This window comes from Salmo salar, chromosome ssa14 (assembly GCF_905237065.1).
Source record: "Salmo salar chromosome ssa14, Ssal_v3.1, whole genome shotgun sequence".
Taxonomy (NCBI): Eukaryota; Metazoa; Chordata; class Actinopteri; order Salmoniformes; family Salmonidae; genus Salmo; species Salmo salar.
The window spans coordinates 9,087,507-9,104,920 of record NC_059455.1 but is presented as its reverse complement, the minus strand read 5'-3'; the positions used below and the strand labels follow the sequence as shown (position 1 = coordinate 9,104,920).

The following is a 17,414-nucleotide window of genomic DNA, read 5'->3' as shown; positions in this document are numbered from 1 at the left end:
CTGGAGCCCACTGCTGCCACCAAATGATTTCATAGTAGGTGAAAGGAAGGTTTCTATCGGCCTATGTTGCTTTCACCCATCAAATCATGTCAGATCAGTGATTACGTCAAGGATGGGAGGAAGGAAGGATACATTGTGATAGTATTGGAATGCAACCAGAGGCTTTTGAGTAGACTAGAGCAGCCTTTTTCAAACCTCTCCTCGGGGACCCCTAGACGTTCTATGTATTTGAACTGTTCCAGAACTATCACACCTGATTCAACTTATCAACTAATCATCAAGCCCTTGACTACTTGAATCAGGTGTGCTAGTTCAGGGCTACAACAACATTGTGAAAAGTTTGGGGTTCCCTGAGGAGAGGTTTGAAAAAGGCTGGACTAGAGGCTATTACCACAGTATACTTCATTTGAATTTACTGCATGTTGTTCCTTTAAAACTAAAGTGGACTGACAACCTATATGACACTAGAATTACAGAAAGGTAAGACATGAAACAATGCATAGAGTAAATTCATGCTCATTTTAATAATTTCATAAAAAAGATTTGTTGAACACAATATACAAATACCTTACCATGCATTGTGTGAGACTTCTGAGAAACACGTGGGAAATATCGGTACATCTTAAAACAATGTAATATTTCAATAAACATACAGCTAGCTGTACAATGACCCGTCACCATACATCATATAGGTTCAATGCAGCCTTCATATGGCTCCAGATAACAACAGGAAAACAATAGAAACCGAGGAATTCAGTTTCTGCCAACCACCTCAGTTTTCTGCCAAGTAACACAGATGTTTAAGAATGTTCTGTGGAAATCTTCAAAAACTTGAGTATTACACATTCTAACAAATATTTCACTCGTTTTGACAGGTAACGGTAGTGCATATAAATTATATCAAACATACTTTTTGTGAATATGATTCTATTTACAGATCAAAGTCATAAATACACTGTTTCAAACAGTTCATGGATCGACATAGGACTAGGTGTAAGGACGAGGAGATTGTGCGGCTAAGTTATCCTCGTAAACACACACACACACACACACACACACACACACACACAAGGGAAGTATTGTCATCTAGTGATGTTACGCTGATCTCCCCACACTGTAGAAGCTGAGTGTTGCAGCTTCCATGGCAGTACCATTTAGATGTATTGTTGACAGAAGAGCAACTAGGTGCTGAGCTGTCCAGCTCGTCAAAGTGCTGGACAGAAATCATGGATTGTTTTTTTTTTTTTAAACATTTCACTTCAGTATCTCCACTTCCTACAGGGGACCTTTTAGGTGACATTAAATTAACATTGAATCAACTTTTAAAAAGATGCTATTTGTTTTTGGTTTAGTTTCATTGTGTTTGTTGCTCTGTGATTTCTGCCAAACCTCGAGATGTGTTGTTGGCGGTGGTCACCCTCAAGAGGGACCTGGCAACCCAAAGTATAACATCGGCTGATGTCAAATATTGTTGTACGGAGGTTTGTTTTTTTGACATTGGTTGACAGTCACAAGGCTAGTCTAGGGCTTCAAAATATCATGTGACGTGGGATTTTTCTCTTTCTCTTTGGAAAGAAACCACTCAATGGTTTATTTGATTGGCCTTAATTGTCTTTAATACTGTGCATGAATTAGATTAGGAGATCACATTTACTGGACTTCCATTCTTGGAAGGGAGATACTCGGTATTAATTCGATTTTTTTGCGAAAGAATATTAAGATATTTAATTAAGTGCTAATCAGATGTGGCACAACACCTCTGTTGGACTAAGTTCCGTCTGGCTGTTAAAGTGCTTTTTATCAGGTCATCTTTGGAGCTTATTGGTTAGTACAGTTTACAGTGACTTTCATTGGTTTTTCCCACTGGGAAAATTTGAATGATGGAGATCATTGCTTTATGGTAGGCAAATACGTCAAATAATAAGTAGCAGGTTCGCAACAGCTTTGCTGTGAATATAGAACTTATGTGGCATTTGTTAATATTGACTTGAGATTTGTGAGATAACGTATAACATTGAGCGTATAGTGCTATGAGTTGGGTGTTGAAAGAATAACCTGACTCTTTAGTTTAAACACTGTTCTAGCTCTCAACCCTTGCAAAAAAAAAGTGCAACTTGTGCTGGGAAGTCCAACGATTTTGGAAAGTCCACAAAGCACAATTGGGAATACACTATTGCTGAGAAGACATAAGGAAGACCGGAAGTATTTTCCTCTCATTCGAGAGACAAATAGATTAGTTGTGTGTAGAAAACAAACATTTTATAATAACGACTTAAAACTGTTAAATAAATTATAAAATGACATACAAAAGACACTGTCATAAAAAAAGGCACACAAAAGTCTTTAGACACCTGTTACAAATGGGTAGACCTTCTGTGTTACAAATACCTGTGGACCACTAGCTTGAATTTTGAACGCTAGCTGGCAACATCCCATCCAATCCCGTTACAAAACAAAACATATACCCGAAAATAGTCACGAAAAACAACAATCGTTCTGAAGTGCAAGTGTCTCTCATCTTGTCCCAATTGAACACCATAGTCTCTTAGCGTAAATTAGCTTCATTTTACTTGTCAGAGCAAAGATTGTAGTATCTGGCTAAGGACCAAGATATGGTACTTCTGCCACACAGCAGTTCAATAGCACTCCTTCAAGGCATCACTCTCTTCAACTCATCATAATCTTCTTTCTGAGGGTTCCCAAAACAAGTGTTGGGGTCCCCCACCCTCTTCTGCAGGGGCCCTAAGTCAGTCAGGCCCTCGCGCACAAGCAGAGCAGCTCCAAAGAGCCAGATTGCAGGATTCCTCCACTGCAATAAAACAAGATGCCAAACACAGCCTAAAACTGGTGCTTTTATAAAGATCATGGTCAAGGCTTGTTATGTGGGGGAAGCCCCACGTATCTCCATCTCTACTCCACCCTGGTCCATTGGCGACCGTCCCCCTTCTGTCCCCCTCTCGCCCTCCTCCCTTCCTATCTGTCCATCCTCATCCTGTCCATCCTCATCCTGTCCGTCATCTAGCGTCAGCTCAAACTGGAACTTGTGACCTCCTTCTCCGCCCTCCCCCTCCCCCTCTCCGTCTCCGGTGCAGAAGGGGGGAGAGGGGCTCTGGGGGATCATGCTCTGGTACCAGTTCCTGTTGTCTTCCAGGGTATCCAGGATATCCTGGGCGTCAGGGTGCACCAGGTCAGCCCACGTCTCCCACAGAGGGTGGACGATGTAGTCTATGAAGCTCACCTGGAGAGAGGGAGAAGAGAGAGGGTGTAAGATTTCAGGATAGAATAGCGTGTACGAATACTGTATTAACAGCAGTGGAGAGGGTTGAGAGAGCGTGTGTATGCAAACAGTATGCGGACATACCTGTATATGTGTACATGTATTAGTAACCTACCTGGCTCTTCTCCACTGAAGCCGTATGCTTATCACACATGGGGCTGATCTCGATGCCTCTCTCCCTCTCCCGGTCTCCCTGGTGGGAGAACTCGTTCATGATGCGGTCGGTCCACTGGCGGTACAGGTCCAGGGACTTGGTCGGATTGCTCAGGTCTGCGCAATGAACCATGTTACGCATCACCTGGAAGAGATGGGACGGAGAGAGGATTGTGTGAGTTTGTGTGTGTGTGTGCGTGCATGTACCTACATGCCTGTATGTGCACCTGTATGCGTGCCTATGTGCTTGTGTGTGTGTGTGTGTGTTTACTGCATGCGTTCTTGTGCATACGAGTGTGAGCTCCTACCTGTATTTTGTCTGTGTAGTTGTCCAGCAGCAGCACTCCAGAGCTGGTCACCTTCTTGGTCTCCACCATGGTCTTCAGGTCAGCCAGTAGGCTCATGTGTTTGGACATGTCGGTGGCCAGTACCTGGAGGGAGACAGAGAGCGAGCGAGATCGTTGTTAGTGATTTAGACATGTTTATGCTTCAGTAATATAGGATATAGTATAGTAAAATATATAGTATACGGAATTGAGAATTGAGACAGGGATAGAAAGATGGACCGTCGGACGGACCAACGGACCGACCCACGGTCGGAGACTCATACGAATGGGACATCAGAAACAAATGTCTTTGATCAGAACCGGGGCGTTCTCTCACCATGTCTATGACCATTCTCCTGAGGGACTGGCGTTGTTTTTTGGTCAGGTTCTGAAAGATGTCACAATTGTCCTCCTGCAGCAGCTTGAAGCCCACGGCCAGGTGGTGGTTCTCCAGGACAGACTCGTCGTTGTACATCAGGGCCAGCTCTGAGTCTGGACAGACAGAGAGTGACAGAGAGACGGACTGATTAGAAGCAAAATGTCAAAAACATTTTCTTACGTGGTTTTTGTGACGATGCATTTCAAACTTGAATATTTGACTTGTATCTTCAAATATGCCATGAAATTATAAACGATAAGATAAAGTGTACGAAAGCAGCAGAGATTATGAATTGGGTGCTGTTGTTAAGATTTTGATGGAGAAAGTACTCACTAGTGTTAATGAGGAACTGGTTGGTGACCCCAGGATGGTCCACGTCATGGATGGCTGCCGCAAAGATGGCCGCCAAGATCTCCAGATCTGTGAAGACGGCCTGTGATCGGACAGGAGAGATTTGATGAGTTTTCAACATTGAGAGTGAAGGTTTCACTGCAGTAAAAATCCTGCTTGACAAGACACAGTAACACACATTCAGCTGGTAATGACTCATTCTGACATAACGAGGTGGAGTGGCGGTCACATATTTAGGTGGAGTGGTGTGACATTGTTCATGTGTGTTTATTGATAACACTTGCTGGTATACATGATTTATAATTACTTGGGACAGGGCTCTCCAACCCTGTTCCTGGAGAGCTACCGTCCTGTAGGTTGTCGCTCCAAACCTAAACTAGCACACCTGATTTGAATAATTAGCTGGTTGATAAGCCGAATCAGGTTACAACTAGGGTTGAAGCGAAAACCTACAGGAGGGTAGCTCTCCAGGAACATGGTTGGAGAGCCCTGACTTAGGGGTTTGCTATGTGACAGTGTTGTTAGTCACTCCTCAGAATATTCAACACGAATCAAGAAGACAAAGCGGTGCATATTAAGTCCAGCTGGGTCAGATCACTTACGTCCAGAGCGGGTGTGGCGAGCAGGATGTGTGTGGACTGGGCCACGTCTGCAGCGTGGAGGCTGTTGTGGTATTCTACGTCTGAGTGGTAGTGCGCTTCCAGGGTCAACATGAAGGTCACGAATGTGTCCGCAGGGATCTTGAACGTCTTCATCAAGTCTCGCTCCTGCACGGGACACACAAAGAATCACAATGCCGTTAGCTTGATGGAAATAATGTAACCAACAACGTCTTCATCGGGTCTCGGCTCCTGCACGGGACACACACAAACACAAGACACCACACCGCCACTCATTAACTAAAGGAGAAATGGAACCCATTTACCTGTCATACTGTATGTAACACAACAACCCATAAACACTCTCTGATGATCCTTTTAAATTTACTTCCAATTAAAATGACTTTGGTTTTTACCATTGAATTTGTCTGTTTAAATTGCAATGACTCCGTCCAAAAAAATGCAATCACAATGCAAAAACTGCTAAGAAAAATGAATTGCTTGACTTGGCTGGCACTGCGTGTTAATGTCCACTTATCCATATGACTATATTAGTTCCTAGACTAGTTTCTACTACAGTAGCATAAGTAATCCTTCAGCTACTGACCCAGAAGATGAGGACACATTATTGAGAACACACGAGTTCTGATGTGCAGTACTTTAGGCTGTGCGCTGGTGACTCACCCTGTGTGTGTGTGTGTGTGTGTGTGTGTGTGTGTGTGTGTGTGTGTGTGTGTGTGTGTGTGTGTGTGTCTGCAAGGCACCTCAGTCAGAGAAAACACAGCAATCTGACAGGAATGAAAGAGGAGGAAGATGAGAATGAGGAAGAGGAGGAAGAGCACTGACCTGGAAGATGGTGTACATGGTGCATGTGAGCGGGCGGTTGTGGGAGTGCTCGGCCACCCTGAAGATGTTCAGACCCCACTTGTTGATGTCCTCAAGGTCCTGAGAAAGAGAGAGACATTGTCAGGGTATGCTCTTGCAGACAGATGGCTGGAAGGTGCAGTCACAATGCGTTGTAATCAGGAAGACAAATTAAATATCCAGATATTTGGATTGGAATTTAAATTCAACAATCAGAAAGTGCCGTTTGTTAGACGCTTCCATCGGTGTCCTTGTGCAGAATATGTGCGCCTTTGGTTTGGGGACATCTACTTTATAATGTTGTCCGTTACCAGTTTTTCACATTGATCAAAACAAATAAGCTCATCATAAAAATGTGTTTGTCACTAGGTGATACGTCGTCATTAGCCTACATTATGGGTTTGTCTTCCTTACATTTATATTTTAGTCATTTAGCAGACTTTCTTATCCAGAGCTACTAACAGGAGCAATCAGGGGTACGTGCCTTGCTCAAGGGCACATCGGCAGATTTCGCACCTAGTCAGCTCTGGGATTCAAACCAGCAACCTTTCGGTTACTGGCCCAACGCTCTTAACCGCTAAGCTACCTGTCGCCCTGTCTTAAACCTGAATTTACCCCAACCCCTGAGGGGTATACCACAAAGCAGGATCAATGAGTTAGCCAGCTAACTTGCCTAAATGTACAGAAAAATTACTTTTATATATTTTTTTTTTTATAAGATAAGCTTTAAATGGGCATGGTCTATAGTTGACTCAACAACCAAAAACATATTTAGCTAAACATTTGTTATTTCTGGTTGTTTATCAAAGTTTGCTGGCTTTGTAGTATACCCCTATAAAGTATAGACTTCCCCAGTACCTTAGACAGCAGGTCCTCCTGGTCTGTTTTGACCCCGAAGCGGCTGACGCTGCAGCCTTGGAGCCCGGGGGTTTGGCTGACCTTCCTGACACCACTGATATGGGTCATCGTCCCTTGACCCTGAGTCTGACCCCCCTGCTGGGTCTGGTGGTGGGTTCTCTTCTTCCTCTCCCTGGTCTTGGCCATAGGGCACGGCAACTCCAACTCATTCTGCTTGTCTGGAGGGAGAGAGGGATGGAGAGTGGGATGGAGAGAGAGAAAAGAAAAAATGGTTCAACTACTGCACCATAGAATGAAAACACTGAGTGTGGTCATTTCAAATCACAAAGCAATACATACAGAATGTACATTTTGACACTACTCAGTTTTCTTTTACAGCACATAACATTCATTTACATGGTAAAATGGTAATTACACCGCATTGGGAGAAGAGGCTATATTGACTTGAGTGGACAATCATTTAGTCAGTGTATATGAGTAACTGGTCTGAACTGGTTCTCTGACTAGACCACTCAGTCTTCCTATCTACTGACAGTCATTCAACTACTCTCTCAATCAAGCCCTTCTCTTGTTCTCTTCCGTCTTCTCCAGTTAAAATCCACCAGGAAAGAGCCAAATGACATTGAGCATAATAAACTATTTCAATATTCAATGTAGAGGGAACACATAAAGACATAGAAATAACATGTTAAAAAAAAAGAAATACATTGCAAAAAAACATGCGATTGAAAAACAATGGTATAACATTTAGGATTTATTCGTAGAAAGAGAGAAATTCCATAATATTCAACGAGGCATCAATTCTCAGTGGAGAGATTAAGTGTTTGCAGATCAATAAAAGCTTGTTGCCCAAACCATAACAACGCACAGCAACGTTGGCTGCTGCTTTGTTGGATTAAGGAGAAGTGTTTGGGAGGATGGCTTGTTGCAGTGGAGCCGAAGCGTCCTCTCTCGAGGCGCTACATGTTAGTGTCACGGGGTGTGTGCCGCTGACCGTGTGTATCTGGCGGCTAACCGTGTGTTTTTTTTTCGCACACTGCCTCAGCTCTGTTCTCTATGAGGCGTAGGAAGATGATTTGCCTCGACCTGACAGCTACTAGCCGCAATGCAGAACACGAACCTTAAATCACTATCCATTCTCTCTCACTTCCTCCCTCATTTCTCCACCCCGCTTCGCTTTATTCCCTCAACCTTAACGTAACTGTCTCTTTATATCTGATCAATATCCCTCCTTCTCTTCCTGCTTTCCTCCCTTCTACCATCTCCCTCTGCTTTTTCATCCGTGAAGAGAAAGATGGAGGCTTGTTTACGAGTCGGTGCACTGCGCAGTTTTCTCAGAGTAGCAGTTTTCTCCGTGCTGGCGGAGAAGGTGGTGTGAGCTGGCTAATTGTCAGGGAGCCATGGAATGTGTCACTGTTTTTTATATATATATATATTTTAGAGATGAGGCAACACCATATACAGGTAACAAACGCCCTCTTTCGTTTTCTCTCCCTTGCTCTGCAGAACGACGGAGTCCCAGGGAAGAGTAGAATCACCTTTCCTTTTCTCTCTCTCCCTCTTCAGCGAGACAGAGGGAGCACTCCAGCAGACCAGATGAGACTGGTTTGAAACTATCGCAACTCCACTTTGGTACCCCACTCCGCGCAGCGTCTCATTCTCTCTGACCCTTCAACCTATTTTCTCCTCCTGCTTAATCATTTATGATTACTATATTATTAAGATTTGTTTATCTTTGTGTAAAAACCAATAATAGCTAAAACATCACCATTCAGGCAAAGGTATAGTCCATTAGCACAGCGAGAGGCAATACGTGTTTTGCGTGAAGGCGTGTTCTGACTTGACTTACCAAGGAAAGTGTTGGAGATGAACTCTGACACCTGGTTGCCGGAGCGACTCATCTCTGACAGGTGGGTCAGCTCCCGGTTCAACATCCTCTTGAACTGGGGAGACACAAAATGACACAACACCATGTTAGGTCGCCATTAGACACTTTAGCTCACTTGGTAAAGCATGGTGCTTGCGATGCCAGGATAATGGGTTTGATTCCCAGGGACCACCCATATGTAGAACGTACTAAGTTACTTTGGATAAAATTGTTTACCTCAGGTCAGCCATTTCCTGTTGCCATTTAGCAGTGGGAAGCATATAAACGGTTTTGTGTTGAATTGCAGTAACAGAAAATAACACAACACTGTGTTAGATACACTGTGTTAGGTACACTCTGTTAGGTACACTGTGTTAGATGTACTGCATGGAGACCAACAAGACATTGAACTGGGGAAATACAAAATTACACAACACCTTACTAGATATACTGCATGGAGACCAACAGGAAATTGCTTCCCTGGGGTAGTGGTATAACTTGTTTCCAGGGACTTTCCGTTGACGTTAAGTGGTGATGAGCGGGTTGACTCAAACCACATTCCCCCGCGGTGCAGGTGGGTTTAGGGTCATGAAATATTGTGTGGATGAAGGGCGGGTGGAAACAATACATTTAAAAAAAAAATCGATAAATGTATAATTCTTGTGCAATTTATATCTATAGGCTACATTGAGTTTTTTTCTCATAATTTGTAGGCTATCTGGCATTAGCGCGTACACCTAAGCTTTAGGGCCTAACATTACACGCGCTAAATAGCCTACACGCCAATCGCCAAACCCTTTTGGAAACAGTCCGAAAAAGTTTGTCTATTCACTAAGACAAAAGCTGTGAAATGGAGAGTTGAAAATAAAGATAAAGGAGGGCCAGAAAAGTAATTTTGGGGAAAGATTTGGTGAAATGCTAAAAGAGGAAGACAGCAGTGATTATGCTATGTGTGTTGATTGTGAGGCGCTATACAAATTCCACATTCACATGACAGGATTTCAAATAGGCCTATGGCACGACAAGAGAAAAACTGAAGCTTACTGTTCAGATGGGTTAAATGGAAACTGAAATCTGGAAACTGACTGTAGGTCTATAACTTCTCACAGTCTTAATATTAACTCCTGCAGAATTAAGCATTTCTCGCAGTAAAATGATACACCAAATGTATATTTTGACTCAGGAACCAAATAATTATTCTTTCTTTCAGCATCTTGAGAGAATGTGAATGCGCACCTAGGGAATTCTTGTAGCAGTGCTACCTTTATCAACATCATAAAAGCTGATAGTATTTCAGCCACATAAAATATGAATATAAGCTGAACTGAAATCTTATTATAAACATGTTGGGTTGTTTTCACAGCTTTTTCTTTCCTTACAGGCCTATTGCACTTTCTCCCCAGTCCCTAAACTTCTTTCCTCCTTCCTCCGCGAAAGAAGCAGAGATGACAGAGAGAACTTTTACCTATGTCAACTAGATTGAAGCATTCATTTCTGACATTCTGGTGAGCAAGGGTTAATTTAGTCTTCTTGGGCAACATATAATGACAGAAGAGAAGCTGCATGTATCTAATTATAGGCAAGTTGACTAACAAATAGCTTACCAAAATGTTGGAAATTATCAGCAGAAACATATCTAAATTAGGCAACAAAATAAATTCCCACAACTTCTGTCAAAAAAATGGTTCCTCCGTCTCGGTCTGTAGCCTACAGGGCATTTGCTACTGTATATTTGCGGATTAGGGTCGGATGCAGTCCTCAGATTTCCCCTTTATCACATAGTCGGGTGATTGCGGATGGGTTTTTAGCGATTGCGGATGGGTTATTAGCAATTGTGGGCGGGTGCAGGCGAACAAACAGCTGACCCGCACACCACTAATGTGGAGTGTTGGAGCTCAAGGGAATAGGCTTGTCTGTTTGATACCATATAAGGAGTTTGCGTATCTTTATACAGTATAGGCTATTTGAGTGTCCTGTTTTGAGATATTTAGTAAACAAATCAAAAGATTTCTGGATTTCTGGATAAATATGTACAGCATAGGGTCAGAATCAACCAAATGTCTGCAGTAGCTTTTCAACCAAACATTTACCCGCACACACATCTTATTCTGTTTAGAAGCTAATGCATAACATCTATGTTGTGAGATGGATTCAGTTGAGATCATGAGCTGTAGTGCCCAATCAATCTGATGCAATATTCAAATAAATACTAGAACGTGCTACAATATACACAAAACAACCTGTAAATACTAGAACGTGCTACAATATACACAAAACAACCTGTCTCTCCCCACGAACACACATTTACCCCCAGTCCCCCACACACCTTGATGTACCCCCAGGAGACACAGAGCATGGTGTTAGCTTCAGGCATGGTGCTGCACTGTAGCTGTATATCCTGTAGCTGTTCTACAGCTGTCACCCCTGGCTGTCCTCAGCAGGAGCCCTGTCTGAATAGGCAAAACCAAGACTTCCTTTCCTCAACAACCAAAAGCCATGTCTCCATCTCTTCTATCTTGGTCTTTTAGCCTCTTTGGTGGTTCTTCACAGAGTCACAGATGACAGATCAACGATAACCCCCACCAAGACCAGCACCTAGACCCCCGCCGAGCGCTCTTCCTCATTTCTGGAATCTCCCAGTGATATCTTCTCTAGTCACAGCAGCTAGTTTGATAGCGACTGTATTTCCTACAGCAGTAGACGGTATTCCCCTGAACAGCAGTATATAAGTAGGTCAGTAGGTAGGAAGCTTGTAGTTTCTACCTACGTAGCTATCTCTTAGGTACTGTAGGTGCCTCCCTTTAACCACGGTATCTCTATCTATCTCTATACAGCCAATGGAAGACAAATGGTTCTCAAAGAGGAGATCCCAGTCCTATTGCATTGCTATCATATCTCTATCCATCCCAGAGGTAGCCAACGGAGGCGGGTTGTGGAGGGGATTCCAGTGCTATATCCATCCATCCGATGAGAGACTAAAAGGAGAGGCAGAGAGGCTAAGTGGCTTGAACGAGGGAAGAAAGAGGGGGAAGGGGGTTCCATCGGTGGCTAGGGATCCCCGGTGACTGGCTAGAACTGGCTGGCTGATAGGCCAGTGGAGGATCTCTCTCTCTCTCTCTCTCTCTCTCTCTCTCTCTCAGCTTACCAATGCCAGATGTCGCCCCCCTCTCGCTCTCCTCTTTCTCTCTCCCTCAGCCCCCTCTCTCTCCCTCTGTCCCTGTCAGCAACACGCACATCAACACAAACCACTGCAGACATCAACACGCAGATCACGCCATGGCAATAGAGTCACGTGTACTGCATAGACGCTGTCACGTAGGTCTCTCCTCCAATCTCTGTGTCTGTATACATATGTGTCTTATCTCAATGATGCTGCCCCTGTGTGTCTTATCTCAATGATGCTGCCTCTGTGTGTCTTATCGCAATGGGGCAGTATTTGAAGGTTATTTCAATGGCACTACATAATTTCAAATGGGCTTGCTTTTCCTTTTTCACTAAATTAATATTTTACTTGTTTTATATTTTACAAGATTTTCATTTAATTTAGCAAAAATCATTAATATAACTCAGACATCTACTGCCCACTCTTGAAAACTGATGCATGAAATCAAAGGTATCCTATTCATCTATTTTTGCGACTTTACTTGTCAATTTTTATCTTGATCCAAATATAAAAATATATGCGTTGTAATATGGTAATCTGAGAAATAGCCAATCAAATATCCTGCAGCTAATTTACAGAATCACTTGGATTTGTTTTGTCGTTTCTAGCCAAAACTGGTTTCAAACAGGTGCTTTTTCAGTGAACCATTAAATCGCACCCTCTCTAGCAGTGAATGGCTGTCATATGGCAGACCGGTCTGTTATTTCCCATTGACTGCAACCTGAACACAACTTTGAAAGTGCAAGAAGAAAGAAGCCGTCCGTCTTTCAAAGCTTTGGCTGCACTCAACTCTACAAACCCAACTGCTAGAGACAGTCTTAGAAGTCCCCCCACCCAAAAAAAAACATAAAACTTCCCGAACTGGAAATGTCCAAATCCAATACGGATATTCTGTTCAAGCGTATTTGTAATATATTCTTAGTGAAGGTGTAAAGGTACTGAATCGTGACCTCTGTAAATTGACTCATATGAGTCATAGACTATGTCTTCTGTGTTTCCCCGCTAGTCATACCGAGCTATGCCAGCACCATATGGTAGTCATACCGACGTTCAGTAGGCTAGCATACGCCAGCACAATATGATAGTCATACAACATCCGTAAACCATGCGTTAATGTAGGATGACAGAAACATGAGTGTGTTCGGGTAGGACACATTACTCAACGCGCGCCGTTACTCACACAGTTACGTCAGACTTGGGGGAACACACTTGTGACAACAGGTTGTCATTTGGTGCTTTCCGAAAGCGAGTGCACATTTGTGTGAGTATTGAAGCGTTAAGTGTTCACAATGTTGAACATATTCAAAGTAGGTAGTGATAAGATGAGCGTCACCGCAGGCTATGAAAGATGTCAAAGGCGCTTTCAACAGGCTCCTTGTTGCATAATGTCACTGCGTTCTGTATTCAGATAGCCACTATCCGACCCACTAACCATAAATTATATTGTGTGCATGAATACACATGGATAGAGGAGGTGAGGTTCCCCCTTATATTGTAGGCTAAAGCGTTTTGAGCGCATGCAAAAGCCCTATAGAAAAATCCAATACATTATTACACTGTATTATTATCATTAACTGGTGAACTCGTTTTTTCAAATCTGAAACAACATATCAGATTATGTTCCTACTGACCCTAATCTGAACAACTCAAACATTGTCTGAATGACCCTAATCTCTAAAATAGACACAACATCGGAAATGCAGAAGCTAAATTCCTGGACATACAGCATAATACTAAACCACTGTGAGGTTATTAGGTAAATAATAGAGTTATGATGAGTTATTATGCTATATATTACAATATTATCCATGAATGCTACTGTACTTTGAATGGAATTCAAAAGACCGCCCTTTCCTGCAGTCAATGACCAAAAGTGCCCTCTTTGGCCTCACTGGTGGAATGTTATTAATATTTTTCATAATTTCATCATTAATAAAGATTATTTTTAAAAACCCGATGAAAATCCAGTGTTTCTATGGCAAACAGTTTTGTTATCTCAGTCTTCTGTGATGTATATAAAAGTGTAATATTGGGATGTAAACTCAAAATGTGGTACATTTCAACTCTATATCTGACATGGTACAAGTGTCTTCTTCTTTTTAAGCCCATAACCATGTGTGTGAGGTGTATAGTTTTGTTTCAAAGTAGATTTGTTTTAGACTACCCAGAATCACTCTGTGACCCTGATTTAGCCCAATGCAGTAAAAGGTTAAAGCGAAGTGAAAGTTTTTGTAAATACATTACAATGCCAGAGCAAGTGTATGATCCAAACCCATACAACCAGACTAAGTCCCTACATTCAGATAAAAACAAATGTTTTTAAGTAAAGCCATTTCCCTTAGACAAGAGAGTAGATACTCACTCTAGCAAAACAAGTAGTGTACAAACTCACCTGTTTCCAACTTGTAAGCATCCCAAACGTTTTCTTGTTCGTCTCAGAGCAGCATAGTCCCATTATTGCAAAGGCAATGCAAAGTACAATATAAATTTTCCAAAACTTGTGTTAAAACTTCTCTCAAATATGTTAGCGTGTCACTGTTTCTCTCGCTCTCTGGGTCTGCTTCCTCTGTATTCAAGTCTACTCTCTTCTGGCAACAGTCAGGAAACATAAAACAATAAAACATGACTGATTGGCTGACTGGTTGACTGGCCCACACAGAGACTAAGCTAAACAACTCCTCCTCTATCATAATGTAGCTCCGTGCCTGTCGCCACCCTCCCTTCCTTCCCCACCAGCTTCCTCCTTCTGACAAAATTTACTTTGGTAATTTACTGGTAAGAGCCTCCTGACAATGCCCCTGGCACTGACCTGTAATGCAGGCAAAGTCCCTCATTACAAAATACTAGGCAATCACACTGACGCACTTGTACCGTAAACTATTGGGGAGGAAAGTGAAAGATAAAAGATTACATTTGTGTCTATTTCGCAAGGCACCACCCAGGGCTCACTTGAAACATGTATTTAAATCACAATGTGACGTCCCTGGTTAAATAAAAGATAAAGCAGTGGGGGTCGAGTTCCTTGAGCAGATTTTGGCACAATGAAACTAGATTGAAGGTTTGGCCTTGGTTGATTTAAAGCAAAGAGATACAGCCGATTGCAACGTTAGCATAGTGCAATTCTGACCCAAGCAGACAAAGCCTAATATGACTCGAACCTGGGCCAGTCCCTGTGTCCTAGTTTGGACTGTTTGCAGGGTAAACAGCTGTAGTGGCCACAGACACAGACACAGACACACACACACACACACACACACACACACACACACACACACACACACACACACACACACACACACACACACACACACACACACACACACACACACACACACACACACACACACACACACACACACACACACAGTGTTGTATAACTAACCTTATGGGGACACAGAATTCAGTTTCATTCAAAATTCAATTTTCCCTACCCCTAACATTAACCCAAAAACCTAACCTTAAACATAACCCTAGCTCCTAACCCTAAAACTATCCCTAGTTCCTAAACCTAATTCTAACCTTAATCCTAAACCCCCTAGAATTAGCATTTTACCTTGTGGGGACTAAGAAAATGTCCCAAGTTGGTCAAATTGTCTGGTCCCCACAAGTATAGTTAAACACGTCCACTTCCACACACACACACACACACACACACACACACACACACACACACACACGACTGCAGCCTGAGACAGACATGTTTCCGCAGGGCTTGTGGGAAATTGTGTCTAGGAAGAAAATATAAAAATCAAGGCCACCATTTAATAGAAACATTTGTAGGTTATTTTGGATAAATCTTTGTGGTCTGAAAAGCAGTTTGTAGACACAAAGCCAATTTCTGTGCAGGCATAAAAAAGTTAAAGGACCTGCAACTATAGAAAAATAAAGTCTCATCTCATTAGTACAACTACTAGTCAAACAGTATTATTATCAAACAGTCATTTAAAAAGCATTACCCTCCCTCAAGCCCCTGACCCATAAACTTCCACATCTGTTTCAATAATTCCGTCACTCTGGTCTAAAGACTGCAGCACTTTAAAGTGTAATGACCACACGTGAGTTAAAGTTTCCTACTAGCACTCAATGCTAGGCTAGCACGCTAGCCCGTAAAGCCGCTCTCGCTAACTGGATTCAGATGGCTGTGTTTGTCTAAGGCCCGGAGCTAATGTCAGTATGGACGTGTGAGGAACTTAATGACAGTGGCACTAGAACAGCAGCTAGAGCAGCTCGCTCCTCTGAGGTCATTGGAACTTTGGAGTGGCCTAACAGGACAGTGTGTGTGTGTGTGTGTGTGTGTGTGTGTGTGTGTGTGTGTGTGTGTGTGTGTGTGTGGTCCAAGCCCGGGATACACCTGTGGAAACCTCCCCCCAGGGAAATACCCATTATAGGGTTAATTTGGGGTGGCAGGGTAGCCTAGTGGTTAGAGTGTTGGACTAGTAACCAAAAGGTTGCAAGTTCGAATCCCCAAGCTGACAAGGTACAAATCTGTCATTCTGCCCCTGAACAAGGCAGTTAACCCACTGTTCCTAGGCCGTCATTGAAAATAAGAATTTGTTCTTAACTGACTTGCCTAGTTAAATAAAGGTTAAAAAAATAAATCAAAATTAGTTCCACCCTGAAAACATTGGATTCGATGGGGACATTCCACATGGTTCCTTATGCTGGTCTGAAACAAAAGCCTCCACACTCAGTGGACCAGGGTTAGGACCAACCAGCTCTGGTTCATGCTATGAGATTTCCCACTTCGCAAAGTGCAAAAGCATGCCATGAGCAGCATTTGGGGATTTTGCACCATTCTCAATATTATAGATCAATAAATGCCACGTGCCTCACACGCCACTACACAAGAAGAGTCATCTGACTGGGGATTTGAACCTGCGACCTTCTAGCCTCCAGTCCCCAGTCCTATTCCCAACACACTGGACTTGGGTTAACCGTCAACCATCCATCTTAGAGGCCTATGACTCATGGTCAACAATGGCTCCAGTACCGTCTGAACGCTGAGTACTGAATGTTGTACTTGCGTGTGTTCAGGGTCTCCGGACTCATTGTGTTGAGTCCCCGTGACGTTGATAACAATAAAGAGAGGCCTTGACCTTAGGGGCCATTGTAGTCTGGTGGCCCGGGAAAGGGTGAAGAGGAGGCTGTGTGGTGGTCAGGAAGAGAGACAGGAAACGCATGTCATGGTCACCGGTCAACACGGTTAGGGTTGGCGCTTCCTTTTGACTGCAACTCCACTGTAATGTCACTGTGTAGGACAGGGGAACTGAGAAGGGTGACCTCCCAAGCTGAATCCTTAGCGTATTTTGGTCACCATATGGTCTACTCTGAGTTTGCTGTGCAGTTATACATTATTTTACAGTAGTCTAATTGTAGAAAGGAGTGGAGGTGAGTTTCTCCTCTTAAGAGTGTTGAGAACATTTAATTTTATTTTTACAAAATCGCTATATAAATCAAATTCATTATCATTATTCATTATTAAAGTGCCATAAGGCTAACCAATGTTGCCGCCTAGCCTAGTTCGCTAGTGTCAAATTAGACTGACTTCATAATAGTTCATCTAAAACCGTTATAAAA

General features: G+C 42.9%; 1 protein-coding gene across 5 annotated transcripts in view; it reads right to left on the bottom strand.

Moving 5' to 3' along the window:
* Positions 1 to 500: 500 nt before the first annotated feature.
* Positions 501 to 17,414, bottom strand: part of LOC106568722 (cAMP-specific 3',5'-cyclic phosphodiesterase 4B) — a 173,382-nt gene continuing 156,468 nt past the window's right edge. For 2 of the 5 annotated variants that reach the window (XM_014139302.2, XM_014139303.2), the window contains 9 exons: positions 8,657 to 8,750; positions 6,808 to 7,025; positions 5,932 to 6,030; positions 5,089 to 5,253; positions 4,469 to 4,568; positions 4,094 to 4,248; positions 3,739 to 3,861; positions 3,393 to 3,575; positions 501 to 3,238 (listed from right to left, as the gene is read on the bottom strand). In XM_014139302.2, the coding sequence (XP_013994777.1) occupies positions 2,879 to 3,238; positions 3,393 to 3,575; positions 3,739 to 3,861; positions 4,094 to 4,248; positions 4,469 to 4,568; positions 5,089 to 5,253; positions 5,932 to 6,030; positions 6,808 to 7,025; positions 8,657 to 8,750 (1,497 nt within the window). In that variant the 3' untranslated portion in view covers positions 501 to 2,878. Of the gene's footprint in view, positions 3,239 to 3,392; positions 3,576 to 3,738; positions 3,862 to 4,093; positions 4,249 to 4,468; positions 4,569 to 5,088; positions 5,254 to 5,931; positions 6,031 to 6,807; positions 7,026 to 8,656; positions 8,751 to 10,278; positions 10,921 to 11,000; positions 12,210 to 14,229; positions 14,549 to 17,414 lie in introns of those variants that run through there. The other 3 variants (XM_045693840.1, XM_014139304.2, XM_045693841.1) reach the window with 3 other exon arrangements.